Genomic DNA, 17404 nt, shown 5'->3' on the forward strand with positions numbered 1-17404 from the left:
CAGTAATACAATTTTGAAATAAATATCCGGTTCTGGCAGATATTTATTTAAATATTATTTAATATAAAAAATTTTGCCCATCAAATAACAAATACTCAATTTTAGTGATAAAGTGTATTCAATGAACATATTTAAAATTCATAAAACTAGATATTTCAATTCGTTGAAATTTATTAGATTTTTTATTTCTGTCACAAATATATTTACATACTCTAATAAATAGAGGACGTTAAATGTATCAATATGGATTCTTTATTGACTAGTACATCCCATACTTATGTTGCTATCACAAGAACGAAAAATGTGACAAAAGTTTGATGCGAAGATAGTATATTGTTTTAATAAATCTTAATCGATATATCTGTATCGAAATAGTAAAATCAGAGTTTACGAGCCAATTCAAGATTTATCAATGAAAAGGAAAGTGAATGAATCAAGTGTTTGATATAGTGGTGAAATGCAAGAAATATCAATGTCTGCGAAAGTGTTAGGGGTAGTCCCAGAGAGGTGGCGACACGCCCGATGGCGGCCGGCCCCCGCGTGAGCACGCGTTGCCGCCTTCGGCTCTGGAACCGCCGTCGTCCGACTTTGGGGGGCCTGTTTCTGTTCGTTCTATAGCTGCTTATTTATCGCTCGACTGTGACCTCAAACGCGACGTTGAACATTACCTGCCGCATCTGTTCTTATTCCTGCAGTGGAGTCGCCTCCCGGAGCGTCTTCCCTCAACTGACTGACGATCCATGTGAGTTGTTTGAGAGTTCTTAGCCGTCGCTAACGCGAGTAAACAAAACTTGGCCACGTGGTGTTTGTGACATGATCAACAGGGTAAACACGTAAATACGCATCCTCTTCACGCATCTCGTCACGTGAGGGAAAGGCGCGCGAGTTTAGTGCGAGTAACCGAATCTCCGATCCGCTGCAATTTGGCAGCTGTATTTGTTGTTTGAAGTTAGATTTAGCCATTACCTTGGCTCCGCCACCGGCACTTGTGGGCTACAGCCTTGTCGGCGTATATCCTTGCGCCGTTTGGCAGCCCCAGAATCAACCACAACAAGATTCTATTGGCCCTATTCGTAATCAACGCGACACAACTAGCAGACCGTCTCCATATCCTTCGCAAACTGTGCAGATACCGGTGCAAATCGCCGTGCAACCACAAGCAAATACGGTCGTGCAACCAACACAGGTGGTGGTAACTGCCTGCGGCTGCAGTAAACCGAGTGCTACTGTTGAAAGTAAGAACAGCGCAACGCGACCAGAAGTGCAAGGAACGTCTGCCGCGTCTTCATCTATATCTACGCCTATGTTGTTCGTGCCGTTTACGGTCCCCACTTATGCCCCCTCCATGGCGGCTACCGTCACCACTCTGCCAAACATGGGGACACCTAAGGTTTGCATATTTTTAGTACTCCAATGCTTCTCTCTCATTTCTACAGACATGGTCTCGGAATACTTAAAATATTATCATCTCGAGTTATTAGGTACTTGACCAGCCTTTAAAACTTGCAAAACTTTTTTTTTCCTTTGGCTATATTGGCTGAACTCTAATATTTAACATCAAAACGATATAATTTAATACCTTAATTACTACCTCAAAATCAACAAAAACTAAATCGCTTAATCATCTATGTTTGCTGGTTTGTTTCTCCTACATCAGTCAGATAAGAATTAGTTACTATGAGTAGGTGAAATAGTTCGTATATATATATGGAGCATTTTAGAAAATAAAAATATTACTTGACAATTGAAACATATATTTTTTTCCATATATTTCTCATACTCATTAGTTAGTGCGCTTGCGTAGTTTGATAAATATGACCGAAACTAGCATGTATTTAAAATTTTAAGTACAATTAATTAAATCTCGAGATTCCCTATGTGGTGAAATACTATATTTTCCACAAGTCCTTGCATGCACTCAAAATAATAAAAATTCATTGTAGTATATCATTTTGTGTGTCATAAACTTTGAATCAGACATATCAAAGCTGATCACTTGATTTAAAATAATGTTTTCTATCGAATGCTGGAGCTCGGCTAATATAGCATATTACACCTAAGGTACTTGCATGAACACGTATGTATATTCTTGATTTTAAATTATTAAATTAAGTGGAAACATTTGTAATTTAATGAATTTTACCTCCAAAAATGTGATCTAAACTTCTGAAGCAGTTCAAGATTCCTGGAATATCAGGATAAAAACTTTTTATTTCTGGAATTCCGTGACCAGTTCTGGGCCCCTCTTGACGTAACTTATTTCTTAAGCGCATGTCGCGTGAAACTTCTCAGCCTTCTCATTTCGCTTGCGCAATGCGATCTACGTGAAAGTAAGTACATTGCTATAATTAATATGCAATATGTTTACTATAGTCCCGGTCGAACTTTGTTGAATTACACTACGGTCTAAGATTATAAAAAAAATTGTAACACTATTTAACAACCTGTATCTCAGAAGAGCAATACTTTAGGTTAAAATATTATGTCACTTTTTTCATTATTTTGGATAGAAGAACATGTCGGTTAAACTGGTTTTAGTTAGGAACGTGTCCAGTGTGGGCTTCTAGACCTTGTTTTTAAAAATTATTTTCACATACCATATTGGCCATAATAGCGGATATAATCACTAAATTTAAAGTATTAACTATTGAGCAACCAGAACATGTAGGCCATTTACAAGGATCAAAGCGGCTAATTAATAATTAAATATTCACAAATATGAACGCCTATGCACAAAATATCGTTATTCAATATGGCGGATACCCGTCTCCCCCAGGATACATAAAGCCAATACGTAAGGGACAGGGCGTTCGCAGAGAATTTGTTAATAAGAGAAAGGAAGGAAGAAGAAATAACATGCTGGTTTATAATTTATATAGATTCTAAAAAACATGGAAACATTTTTCATCACATGAATAGACCTAACTAGAACGAAATTTGGGGGTTGACTGCGGACATGTAAAGAGCACAAAAATTCTATTGGTTCATTACGATACCAATCGTGCATGTAAATAAAATATCTGATAAGTTTTAGGAGTTGTAGAGGAAATATTAGGACATATTTAAGTTTACGTAGCATAAAATCAGAATGCTGTGAATATTATTATACAACATTTCATGGAACTGATGCATTCCGAAAACTTCTGGAAGCATTGTATAACACCGGCATTTTCAGATCTTCGGAACAATAGCCGAAATCCCAGGTTTATGGGGATATAGATAGCGAGATTGTAAAACACCTCCCTACATCTATTAATATTTTTCATCCAATTTCGTCTAAAATTAAGAATTTCCAAATATACTGAGTAACAGGTGCTGCTGATAGAACCATCCAAATAATGACTTACGTGTCAATCATTTGAAAATATCTCTCAGGACAACAAACGATAAATCTATTTCAAGATACAAAACGACGCACAAAATAAAATTGAATTCCTTACACCTAACATGCATAGATATATACATACGTCAAAGCATAAAATTGCTACACATTTAAAATTTCAAGCCCAGAATTGACGTTTATAGGAATGAATTGCTTTAGGAGGATTTTTCTTTGACGTGCCTTCAAGATTTTATTTTAGGAAAAATAAATCGATTAAAAAGTATCTAGGTAAAGTCGGCATACAGGGATACTTTCCATGCAGGGTGGTCGGCAACAAATCAAATATTTGCTTTGGAAATTTAACACCCAGACCTAAGGCGGACTAATCAATTTTTGATACCTAAAACCAACATCAGATTAAATAACTTAACGTGTGTAGAACTCGCCATTTCAAGACCCCAACCAAATAGGAGCAATGCTCTCGAATGCGTCAAAGCACAAAATAATTATATTAGCATCGAACTTGGGGGAGCAGATGCTGCCCACCGTGTAAGAAGTATTCCCCTGTAATTCGCTCAAAATGAATGCAAGATGGATGTAATAGTAGAGCATCTCCCAAACGGATTTTGTTTCAAATTTAAGCTCTCAATCGATTCTCTTTGAAATTGAATTTTTTAACAGAACGTTTCGTGTAGCACAATGTGATATAGAAACTTACTTTTGATCTAATAGTTGGATGATAACGAAACAACGTTTTCCAGGGCTATTAATCAAACTTGAAAGTTTTTTAATAAGCGGCGCTTTGCATTGAAAGAAGATCTGGAAGATGCTGTGGAATCTCATAAATCGCTGGTAATAAAATGAATTAATTAAGGAACTATTAGTTATGATTTATACCTCTATGACAAGTTTCTGGAAGCTCTAAATTCTGTTTATGTGAAAATCAAGTATTCGAAAGAATTCTGTCAGACAAAGTTAATAAATGATTAAAGTCGGCTAAGTTTTGCTTGCATAATTAATTAAGCACCAAAAATAAGGGCGCAAAAAGATCTTTCGCGCGCTTGGATTTCCTTTCATTAATGTAAATGAAAACTTTTTAAATGATAATTTTCGTATAAATTTCAAGACGTGTTTTTCCCTGTGAATTCATAATTATTTGTCTTAATTTTACTTGTTAAACCACTTTTATTGTGTAGGTTTTAAGTGGCCAATTTCCTTTCAGAAGGGTGTGGAAAATTTGAAATATGAACATATCAAAAAATCGATTCACCGACAAACTTATCACTTAAGGTCAAAAAGCCTTAGAAACTCTTGTGTCAAAAGGCTAAGTTTCACATTTCACCTTCACGCAACATGAATAAGAAGTTTTCCGTTCTAATTCTGCATTCCAGGAATGGTATATACAGGAAAATGCAAGGGGAATTTAAAGTAACGTGAATGATCATTACTCCTAATGATTCTTTCACGTAGGGTGAAAATAAAAATTAATCTGAATTAACCTTGGGAAATTCAGGAAAACAGTAACAAAATCAAATTCACAGAAACAACTGCTAAGGGGACTAAATTCTTTTAAACTTCAAAGATTATTTTCCTTATGTTAAAACGTAGCTAACACGCACGTCACCTACAGCAAATATAGAGAGGCTTGAATAACCAAACCTAATTTGAGATTTTACGAATACTTCAAGGAAATACCATTCCAGAAATTTCGAGTCTTAATATCCCCACTCAAGCGATTTTACCTTTTTAGTTTTGGTTTGATTTTCCATTACTTCGCCTTGTCAACATTTTATTTCCGCATTTCAGCGTAAGATTTTGAGCTTAGAAAAAGGAGATGAAGATCTTTTTTAACAACTGATTTTTCAGGTGTATAAGTCGTATTTCAGGGGAGGAGGAACACAGAAGAGGCTTTTGGGTGGTTGAAAATCTATTCCCAACTATGAAATTTGTTCTATAACTTTGAAATAATTGTACAATTTACTTCGTTTTAGCTGTATTATGTTGTCTGAAGTGCACTTTTACTGCATAACTTGTGATGCCGAATTATTTATTTGGCCTCACATGATTAAATTGTTCTACAAATGAGCTCTAGAAATATTTTAAAAACATAATTATAATACATTTTTAATAAAGGTCTTCATTTTTTCGGTTCACTAAATGCGACTGGTTTATAGCGTCGTTATAAAAAATATATTCGAAATAATTATTAAGAAAGTAATGAAGAAATCATATTATGAAAGTATTGAGGCCAAAGCAATTTTATTTTGATTTCGTCTACAAATATGCGTAGGACATACCAAATTATACTTGTCAGTGGCTGTTAAAAATCTATACTGCAATATAGAGCAACGTAATACGTTCCAATATAACATTATATTTTCTAAGTATTTTATAAGTTATTGAGTATATGCATAGGCAAATTAGATAGTTATTGATTTTTTTTCTGAGAGATTTGGAAATTCGATTCGACTTCCGTAAGAATTCGGCATAAGGATCGTTAGCATTGTGTGAGAAAAATTTGTTATTTAAACTTGACAAGAAACGACGCTTGAATTATTTTCGATTAGAGTGTTGGAGGTGCTTCAATAATATATTGTAATTTATCTACATTTCGTTCATTTTTTCAAGTAGGCTTTCTATATATTAATAACGTACTTACTTCATGCCCAAGAAATGAAAATGTTCCTATAGATCCAACCTGGTATTGCTACAATATTAATAATGACAACTTAGTATTAAAAGAAGGTGACTAGGAGCACTCTAGAGGGATTTTTTTTTGGTACTGTGATTCTTTGCAGGCCGCAAAGTATTTTCAGCGAGACTTAAAGGAAATTCCTAAGCATCACGTAGAACAATCAATAATTATTAAATATACATATGCGAAGCTTGGAAACTTTGATGTGGCTCCAGGATCAACCACTAGTGCAAAAACTTGGCAATAACTTTAATGAATTAATAATATTTAACCAAGTCGGGAAACTTCGAGAACGTCTCAGAATCCATGTTGAATACTTTCTAGTCGAATTTGCTTACCTTTAGAAACCAATACTTCATTGATTGCATTCGCTGTGAGATGATTCAGATAAAAGTTCAAAATAACATTTGCTGAATAAGGAACTTTATGTTGTTTTATGATTTCAAATCTGACATTGTACATGGTAACTCTAAATAATATTTACAACACCTCTGTCGTGCCTTGCCCTGTATATTTAATGGTATCATTTTGTTTTATTGTTACACAAGGTGTTTCTTACAGTTAGCGTTAATTTAAGGGGATATTTTTTGGTTGAACTATCAAACAAATGATGGCACAGAAAAGTTGTATGTTCAGATGCTCGGTTTTAAATAATTATAAAAATTGAAAAATCTACTTAGTTGTCATTTTTGTGTAAAATTTTTACAAACCCGGCTTATGCCCAGGCCCCTGAAATTTCGGAATGATCTCTGATATATCGAAAAGACACACCATCACATCGTTATTAAACGGCGAAAAATTTTAATTAAACCGACCTTAAATAGTAAAAAATCGATTTTTGTTTCCTTCAACACTGTGGAGTTTGAAAATGACGTTATTTCGGACCGAAGTAATATCCCCTTATTATCATCTCTCTCGGTTTCTCGTCAAGTTTAAATAACAAATTCTTCTTTCATCTCCATACATAAAATAACAAATGGTAACGTTCCTTATGCCGAATTCTTACAAGAGTCAATTTTCATAATTCCCGATGCTTTGTGTTCGTCGAAAGTTTGAGGTTTCAATACGGTGTTATTCGAAGAATATTTGTTTTAAGTAGAGTTGCAAAAAATTGCATATCTTGATTTAAAATAAAGTAGGTATCTGTAAGAAAGTAATATCTTATGTAAACATGAAACTCTAACGCGCAGAATGTATCTAAAAAATGGAGTTTTCTGCCCGCAGTATCTATAATACGAAGAATTCTATTATAAACTTATAAATAGGAAGATATGAGAAAGGAATATGTAGATACAGATCGTACGAGATATTTGGCGATATATTTCATAAATTTAAGCTCTATTCTAGAAGTGAATTTACGGCCTTTCGGCGGAAACCGTATTCCCTTCGAGAACTTTATGCGCGCCATGAATCAGCCCATCAAGTAAAGCAGTTTCCTAAGTATTTTCGATTTCACATGAATTATAAATACTCTCTTGGATACTCTATTATATTCACTTTACATAGATCTCGCCATAATATTGTTCTGTCAATGCAAACAGATGAGTTATTTGCACAGTACTATTAGTACAAGACTGAAGTTTGCCCACCATTGAATTATAGCTAACTCAATATTAAGCCCTGCATTCACGGGTTTCCAGTTTCTACCTCCTTCTATATGTTTAGGTATACGGCGTCTTTGTTGTAGTTTTAACTCAATTTGTGGAACAAAAAATGTTTCTTGATATGAAACTTAAGGAGTTTAGTTTAATTTATGCATTAATTTTAAATATCAAAGGCATATTTCTTTTTCATGACTGTGTTAATACTTATCAGTCAAGACAAAGGATTAAATTTCAGGTGTATCAAAGGAGATGATGCCTTTCGATTCTACTTGGAATTGAAGAAATTTAAAGTAGTTTTTACATTTTTAATCTAAAAGTTATACCTGTAGTTGTTGCGAATTAAATTCGACAGTTGTCCCGAAGATATCTATTAGAAATTCTTTGCCCACTTTGGTTTCAATCAATCGCTGCTTTGTGCCTTTCGGACAAAGCAATTTGGATAACTTGGGGTCTAAAGTTGTTAACATACAAAATACTCCACAATTCACGTCCCTTATCTCCTTGATGGATAAAATGTCCGAATAGTAATGGGCAGAGCTTGCTTACACCAAAAATAATTTCAAACGAGTCAAAAATATTTAATCGGGTGATTGTATTCTTTCAAAATTCCTGAAATTTGGTGTTTTCTAATACCTCAATACCAAAGCAGGTACCGGAGTGTGTCGCTTGTTTTGTATACTGAGCAAAAGTAGGCACTGGTTTCTGTACAAATTTGCAAATTTTTTGTTGGGTTATGGTTGCTTGCTATTGTCAGAATATAACTTTATAGGTAAACACTCTAAATAATATATATATATAGAAGTTGAAAATATTCCAGGAACGGATTAAGTAAAAATGCGCAAAATTTACAACATCGAGAAACGTATTATTATGGGCAACACTAGGTAGACATGGAGAATTAAATATAAAAATAAAAGAAATTAAGGGAAATACGATATCATGTTGTTGGATTATGTGAGTAATTGCACGTATATCTTTTTATCTCGGTTCTAAATATCTCCAAAGCTTTTGGGTTGAGGCTCATAGACCTTTAAATAGCAAATGCTTGGAATGAACCACAGAATCTATAAGTTTAGTTGAGCCTAGAATGTGTCCGCATTTCTTTTGAAAGAAGACTTAACGTTTAAGAAAAAAGTGTATTATTCAACGAGTAGTTAAAATACTATGTTTTGTGTCAACAAATAAAACACCATATATTTCCTACGGTCACATATGGTACAAGTGGTGATTAAATCATTGAACAATTTAATTATTATTAACATTACCATGGGTGTTCAAACACGCTGCGCTTTGATAGTGCACGATATTATTATAAGCGGCCAAGTATACACAAATCCAACAAAACATTCAATTTCATTACTAAATAATTACAGCACCACTATATTATTGTTCTACTTTACGCTTATCCAGCAGAGAGAAATAAGTTATAAAATAGTCAGTGTTGTCATCTTTTATTCTGCTTTATGTCATGGTTCACCTAGTTTCATCAGGTTTGAGTTTTTGAAATAAGGTACTCGTACACTTACAACAATACTCCCATGACCGGTTGGCTACGTTCACGTATCACTGTCAAACTATCACCTTTAGAGATCAAATGGGATATTTTATCTCTAGAGATGAAACCTTTTCGGTTAGGATAGAGGAGGATGAAACATGTCTTTTTTAACATGGTTGCAGAAAACGTCTAATGGTTTCGTTTCTCCTTGAATAGGGATTTTATTTTTAATATACAATGAACTGGGACCATTTTTAAAAGGAAAACACGTACAACACTGCACCGTCCTTAAACTTTAAAATTACTACGGCTTGATTGCATGCGACATCAGTTTTCAGGTCTAACCAATGTTACTCTATGTTTTAATTTGCGTAAATTTTTTTTTAATTAAAAATGCGTTTTTATGTGTTTTATTCGAGGGAGATTTAAACATAAAAAGTTCAAAATTTGTTTTTCTATGCGCTTGTCACAATGTCTAGAAATACGAATTATTATTTAAAAAACTCAGGATCATTTTGGAATCTTTAATTTATGGGAAAACCTTGAACATTATAGGGTAAAAATATTTCCTGTTTTATCACATTCAATTTCAATAGGGCTGTAAATTATGATATTTATGTAGCTCTATGAAACATTAATAAAATATCATCAATTTGCCCATCAACCCACTTCCAACCTAATAGCTCTCGTCTCTATAGAACAGTGTTCCATCATTACGACGTCACCTAGTTAGACCACGCAAGGCTTTCGGGTTAATCCTCCAAATGCCACTGCATTACAGTATGCGACGATTCTACTGCATCATGTAAACCTAATTAACCAACAAGACCGGCCAAGAGGGCTTAACCAAACATTTCCCAGTTAAATTCATTATTAATGGAGGTAAACTGAATTCTTTGACTCCTCGTCTTTGGAACGCTGTACTTCTTTGCAGCATCTACAAGAGCAAATTGGTTTCCGCAAACAAAGGGCTTCTTTTATATTTTTTGACAGGGCGAGGCCCATTTGAATAACTTCCTTTTCCTTCTGCGTTTTTTACGTGAAATACCAACATGTATGCATTATGTTAAAAACAGTACGGTAATTTAGTATGATGATACTAAAATAAGGCGAAATATTTCCTAAACTATTCAGTAAAATTAATTTAGAATTCACGTCGAGCTCAATGTTTTCTTTTCAATATACGTAGTTCTGTTTCAATTCCGTACGTGAATTCCGGAGAACATATAACTATACCGACTACTTCTTGTTTAGATTAACAAATGGAAATAAGGTTTTTGCTGGTAAATAAAATGCATACAGTCTGAGCCCCAGCTGCATATTTCGCAGTTTAAGCTTTGGAGGTTCTGAAAATTTTCAGCGAAAATTGAATTGTAAATTTTAATTGGATTCGCTTTGAAAAAATATGATGCTTTACCCACAACTTAAGTTTACAATTGATAAGGGTGAGCTAAATTGGCAAATAGGTTTCATTTGCTAAGGGGCCATAGAAATATTATGCAGCGCCATTTGCCGGGGTAAATATAAGTAACTTCCGGAATTGATATGCATGTGGTTTCGCCATTATCTAATAATTTCGATGAAACGTTCGATTTATTCAAATTCAGATATATCAGAGCAATAGAAAATATTATAAAACTCCCACTCTTAGTCGCCTTGCACGACAACGTAAACGTTTACATTTATGTAAATTACCGTGCTTTCAATTACATTAATGGGGGAAGATGCTTATCGCATAAGTGGAGTTGGTAGGAATTCATCAAACCTGTTACTGAAATGCCACAAATAAAACACATATAATTGATAACCTTAAAATAGAAATTTTTATTAAATTGTTTCAACTGTGATGGTTATCTTTACTTTATTGATGGGTGGCAAGTTGGGTATCTCAACTTAATCAAACAAATTTATCAAGCGCTATATAGATCAATCTCTGTTTATCTAGTCGAATCGATTCAAATTGAAACCTTTGATAGCATCACAAAGCACGAATTTAGCGTGACACATTGCCTTTTCGATTGCAGCACACATATTGCCTTAATTGCCTAAAAATCCTATTGCAGCTATAATCACGTCACATTAGCAGTCTGGGTTCGCAACAGCGCAAATTTTCACGGACGAAATGCATCAAAGTTCAGAATGTTCAAATATAAAATGGCCATTGAAAAATGATGTTTCCAAAAGGGCGGGCCTTGAATCCGTCCGACGGTTGACTATTAAATAATGAACCCGCATGAACTTTGAGAAATGAACGCTAATGTCTGAAAATGAGTTAATTATCAAAGCTGGATTTGGGGTGCGTTATACTCTTGATTTACGGGCTTGTACTACTCTTTTCATTGTCAGCAATTTATTTGCTGAAGTTCAAACAATTTAGCGGTATTATTTGTCTAAGCATACAGGGCGGGACAAAATTTTGACAACGATTGAAGTATGGACACTCACACGGGTTTAGTTTTTAGTTTGATATCTCTTGCAGCTTTATCAATAAGTTGTAGATAACAGATTACTGGACAGTATTTTCTTTATCAAATAAACGTTAATCTACACGCTAAATGAACGATTACGAAATAGTTTTTGTGTCTCTCGCTTTTAGTTGAAATCACGTTTACAGAATTGCATTGTTTAAACCAGATTGTCTTGTGCCATTTTGTAAGATTGGCGATTTGGTGTTTTACGCGCCCTTAAGCAAAGATATGACGAGAGATGGACAAAGATAAACTTGTAATGAGGTTGGCTTCACTGCATTTTGTTACCGTAATTCCTGCGTCAATCGTCTATACATTACCAAACATCTGCAGTAGCAATAGACGATAACCTGCATTTTATAATTTTTAATTTTGTCGTTTCTCAAAACTACCTTTTATCTTATAAGGCCCTCTGGAGAAACGAATGTGCAATGTGAACTATCAAAAAATATACAACTGTGATCTTTCAAATGAAACACCCTGTAGATTGCGTGATGTAATGTGGGTATTTAAAGGAGAAAAATAAACAATGGTGAAATTGTAACAAATTTTAATACATTTTAAAACTTATAAATTCGCCTTTTTGTAACATATTCCATCATGCACAAAACACGAACGGCATATTTAATTTTATTAATTATTATTAACATAATTTGTTAAATTTCAATCCTTGAAAGTTGACTACAATGCAGTATTAATCTTCTCTGAGAGCCAAATCTATTAAAGTCAAAACAAGGAGGAAACTCAGCATTAACTGCAAGCTAACTAATGTATGAAGCCCATAATTCGAAAATTTCCGGAGTAGGGAGTCGGGCTTACTGATAAATTTGTAATGAGGTGGCCAGAATTGACTGTAAAGGGTCAGGGATTGTTGACCGCAGCAGGATACAGAACATATGATCTGTACATCGTTGATTGGTTGCTTTTACTTTTAATGATTTGGTATTTAAACATTGAAAACAACAGATATCCAGTTAAACAAGTCTTGACCTATTATCAGTTCGATTACTGTCGGGGGTTAAAGTTTATTTATGTTCAGCTAAAGGCTTAACAGCATTTAGCTTCCTGTAGCAGTTTAAATCGAATTATTTCGATTTTCATTTAAAAACAATAGGATTTGGCCATTAAGAATCGGATTTATTGGAGCGAATTGGTAGATCAGTTTTAGGTACAAGCTAGCGATGTTCAAAAGTTATAAAATAAAGTGCAATTACTTCTCCTAATTACGGTCTGGTAAGAGACAGTAAAACCATCAGCAAAACGCATATTCATATTCTTGAATGTACTCTGTGAAATATTAATATATTCACCCTCGACTATTTCGGTTTCATAGCGGCGCTAAAGCTCAAATATATTAACCTATTCTAAATAAGGGTAAGCATTATTATGCATAATTTATAGGTATTAGATGTGGGCTTTGAACTACTATAGAAACTAAGAAATATTTTACGGTAGGCGGGAAATCCCGGCTAAATTATTTACAAGCGACGCGCCATGAAAGGCTATAGATTACTCGATTCGCATTAAAATATAATGCCCAAAATTCTAAATCGGGCATTTCGTAACATCGGCACGTAGATCTCCTATAAACTGTTGCAGACGTGTTCTTCTTATAGGTGCCATTAAAATAACCTTTTGTTTACAGACACCGATAAAAAGTTGGTATGTAATTCCTTGAAGAGATAGTAAACGTTTAATTTAAAAAGATTTCAAGTCGACTTATAGGACAAGGCATTACATTAATTCAATCATAATTTAGAGTTGAAGAAATAAATAAATAAATGTACCATTCACTTTATTTCGATTACAGATCATGTCCCAAGACAGGTATTAGAAAACTACCGCTCCGACGGTTTGCAGAAAGAACGAATGTCTAAATTTTGACCATTAGGTGAAGGCTACCTTATATAATGAAACAACAACTTCGATAAATGGCACTTGTCGATAATAATTTAGACTAATAAAAATATCTTTATTCCTGTAACAATAAAATTGTCGCATACTTTGAGCTGAAATAATTACTGTCCGACTTAATTTAATTATTAAATTCTGAGTTGAGTCAGAATTTTAAAACTAACAAGCAATGAAATACTACTTTATATTTTAGCCGAAATAGGCTTTGCCTCTTTAAAATAATACTAGTTAACCAGCTGCCTTTGCCACTATGTTTAATTGATGCGTTACCTCAACTTGTTTGAAAACTCTCACCCGTCATCCACCTGACAATTAAATTAACGTTTTGAATTAAGATCTAATAGTTATCAATATCTGTCACGTTATTTATTTTTCCAAACGAAGCTCTATGAAACGCATCATACCAACCGACTAAATAAAAACTAAAGAAAATTGAATAAAAAAAACAAAACCAAGCTTAATTGCAAATTTGCTGTAATTTGCAGGAAGAAAAGGAACAATCAAATAACGAACATTGTGCTAACCTTTCGATCGGAATCTCACAATGGCCGAGTATTTTCCGGATGGGGACTTTAATTGTATTGGAACACAATACTTAGGAACACTGCATTAGGTTTTTATATCTGAACACTGTTAGGAGATTACATTTTACCTGCCTTAGAACAGGTTGTTCTGGTGGCTTTATTATTTTCTATTGAATCGATTGGATTACAACGAGGATTTGAGCTATTGCGGTGTTGTAGAACAATAAAATTTTAAGTAGCAATGTCGTTTGTTTATCGCAGTGTTTTAGAGGAATTGCAGATTAAGTTTTTCGTGAAAAATCGTTGAATTTTTACCACCGTGAAGATCAATGCCATTTACCGGTGGACATATTTATGTTACTAAAATAGCTATTTCAATTACAATATTTCGGGCTCAGTTCTTCAATATTTACACTATTTCTCATTATAAAATCTCAACGTGTGAAAATGTAAATAAATGAAGTAATTTTAATTTAAATCCAGGGCTAACAGGTCGGACGAAATATCCACAATAGCGAGAGCTTTAAAATTAATTCTGGCGAAGCCCGAACTTAATTTATTGATACGTTTCACTCAACGATACAGCCAGACAGCTGCTCACAGTTATTGAAATGCCTTGAAGTTATTGAAAACTTTCCTGCCTGCAATTCAAGTTCACTTACCTAAGAAGCTTATCGAGCCGTGCACTTTCAATATCAATCTTTCAGAAATACCATGAGCCGGTTTACGTATACAGACTCATACTCGATGGAACGTATGAAACCTTTCAGCTCTCCACGATAATTTCTTTGATTTTCGAACTTTGTAAGTTTGCGTCTGGACTACGATGTGAGTTCTTGAGATGATGAAATTGTTACGTGAACTTGTTTCAAAACTTGTAAGTAGAGAATTTCCTTTGAAAACTGGCATGATTCATCGGTTTGAAGGCGGAGTCAGTTTATCGTATTGCAAACCAAAATGGTGTTAGGCCGAACATATTTAATTCAAAGCACCAAGCGTAGAATATATCTTCCCTTCAGGAAATAAATTTACTTTTGAATATGCATTACTCACATCTCAAGTTACCATAAATATTCAAACAATATGAAGCGATAAAGTCGTATTTTACCATTTGTATCAAACACCGGCAGCACTAAAATAAACATGACTCGGTCGATATATTTGTTGGCGCACTCGAACAAGGTGATAAGTAAGAAGATCTGTGGTGTTGAGATCAAATTCCTGCTGTAATTTATTCATTTATAGAGTAAACTACCTCGAACACTTTGCTGCCTCCTTGTGTTGGGTGCTTAATGGTATTATGTTTTGAATGAAACTAGGCGCAAATGCAAATTTTCCCAAATTCGCTTTTACCCTTTGCTTACCTCGGGCGTTGCAGAGAACGGAATTATGAATTCCACCGTATTTAGAGGGAAGAAAAATTTCTTGCATTTCCGGTAGCATAAACGGCCTGGAAATTCATTACATAATGAACTAGCTAATTGCGTTTCAGAATTCGTTTAGGCTACTTATTCTTCAAATTGAAATCTACGTCTAGCGACGTCGAAACGAATTAGTTAGGAAGCGGAAACGTATTTTAATTGAAATCATTCGTAAATTAAATTATGTAATATTTCTGCCTCGAAAATATTAATTAAGAATGGAGTTATATTGTTAAATTATTAATTGAAACAATCAATTGTTATAATATGGCATCTAACTCGGTATCACGTCATAAATTAATTTCATCTCATTTTTATTGATGGCAAGTTTTCATTTGCTGATGGAAATTTTGTAGTGCGTTGTGTTTTAGTTAGCTTCAAAGTAGTGAAATTTCAGTCACTGGTTCACATATCATCGAGGAAAAATTAATTAAAATCCTCATTCATGCAGTTAACTGTGACAAAAACTTGACCAAACACTCTATTTAATATTTTTTTTTATCAAAATGCACAAACCACATTTTATAATGATTCTTTTTGGATGCTTAAATGAGCCAATAGAGAATCTATTTACGAATAAGGTAATGTTGCGCTTATTTCTGGTGTGTAGCGATACTGATAGCTGTACTTTTGGAGACAACCCTTTAGGCGAAAAGTAAAAGCACCTTCTGTCTTGGGAGATAACAGCTTAAATAGTTTGCGAACAGAGAAAAGGTTTATCCCGCTAGCAGAAGTTGCTTGCAAGAAACAAATAATTTCAGGAAATACCTCGAAAATTTATCAGAGTATAAAGTTTTAAATAGTTGAATCTAAAGTTGGCATTCTTAATGTCATGCCAAAGCTGCTAATTAAACCCTACAAGCACAAATATATTACCCGGCATTTTGCTCACACTATTTTCATAAAGTTGTTTTCCTCAGCCATGTAATTTAGGGAACTAAATCAATTGGACTTAATCGTTTAAATCAACATGGCGCTGTGGCACCAACCCTAAACTTGGTTGTTAGGAAAATCTTCCTCTAACGTAATGATGTGCTCAAGCATGACGTACTGTAAGCACGGACTGAACAAACAAATGGTATGTAAAGGCATGGTTTGGATATATTTTCTGTGATGTAGCTTGCGTTTATTTGGACGGATTTATTCTTCTTACGTTCCTAAATTTGCCCTGTTCCTTTTCTTGAGCAAAGACTTTTTCGATGTATTAAGATTTGTCTACACTGGTGATGGATTTGTGTTGGCTATATTTATGGTGGAAAATTGAAGTTTGTGTCTGTCAATGATTAAATTTACTGCATCAGCAAATCAATATGACTTTAGAACTTCATATTTTTGAAAATCTACAACACGTTTGCAACGTACTCTATTAGCTACCCACGTACATCCATCGTCATTCATCCATGGTTCAAAAGGTTACTACTTCTAATTCAATATTATTTCATATTTTGAGTAATCTCCTCATATTTGTCGTTTTAGATTACTCTTCAATACTTCGCCTCTTGGAATTCTTCCTATGAAAGACATAATTAAATTTAAATAAATAATATCATCGTCGTTTTGTGCTGATCAGATATAATATGTATAGTTTATAGTTTGAATTTCTGCACGTGCATCACATCTACGAATCCTATGCATCTAATCAATTTCCAGTCAACACAAAATTGAGCCAGTGGCGTTTCAAAAATTCTATATTTTTAGATGGAAATAAGAAAAGTTGGCATAACAAGGACAGATACAAATGAGGAGATGAAGAACGATTAATCAATGATATAAACTAAATAAAATCAAAATAACGAAAACCGTTTACAGTTATACGCAATACAGTGAAATCATTATCATATATTGTCACGCCTCTGATCGTTCTATAGTTGTAACAAGTATTCAATTTAAAGAAATACGTTCATACCACCATCTTTATTCAACATGTATAAAACCCCATTATCAATTTTGACCAGTTAGTC

The 17404-nt window shown here is 34.0% G+C and overlaps 1 protein-coding gene across 6 annotated transcripts in view; it reads left to right on the forward strand.

Moving 5' to 3' along the window:
* Positions 1-614: 614 nt before the first annotated feature.
* Positions 615-17404, forward strand: part of LOC136350713 (cytotoxic granule associated RNA binding protein TIA1) — a 119430-nt gene continuing 102640 nt past the window's right edge. For 3 of the 6 annotated variants that reach the window (XM_066302726.1, XM_066302723.1, XM_066302727.1), the window contains exon 1: positions 616-1390. In XM_066302726.1, the coding sequence (XP_066158823.1) occupies positions 1335-1390 (56 nt within the window). In that variant the 5' untranslated portion in view covers positions 616-1334. Of the gene's footprint in view, positions 1391-17404 lie in introns of all 6 variants that reach the window. The other 3 variants (XM_066302725.1, XM_066302722.1, XM_066302724.1) reach the window with 2 other exon arrangements.

This window comes from Euwallacea fornicatus, chromosome 3 (assembly GCF_040115645.1).
Source record: "Euwallacea fornicatus isolate EFF26 chromosome 3, ASM4011564v1, whole genome shotgun sequence".
NCBI lineage: Eukaryota > Metazoa > Arthropoda > Insecta > Coleoptera > Curculionidae > Euwallacea > Euwallacea fornicatus.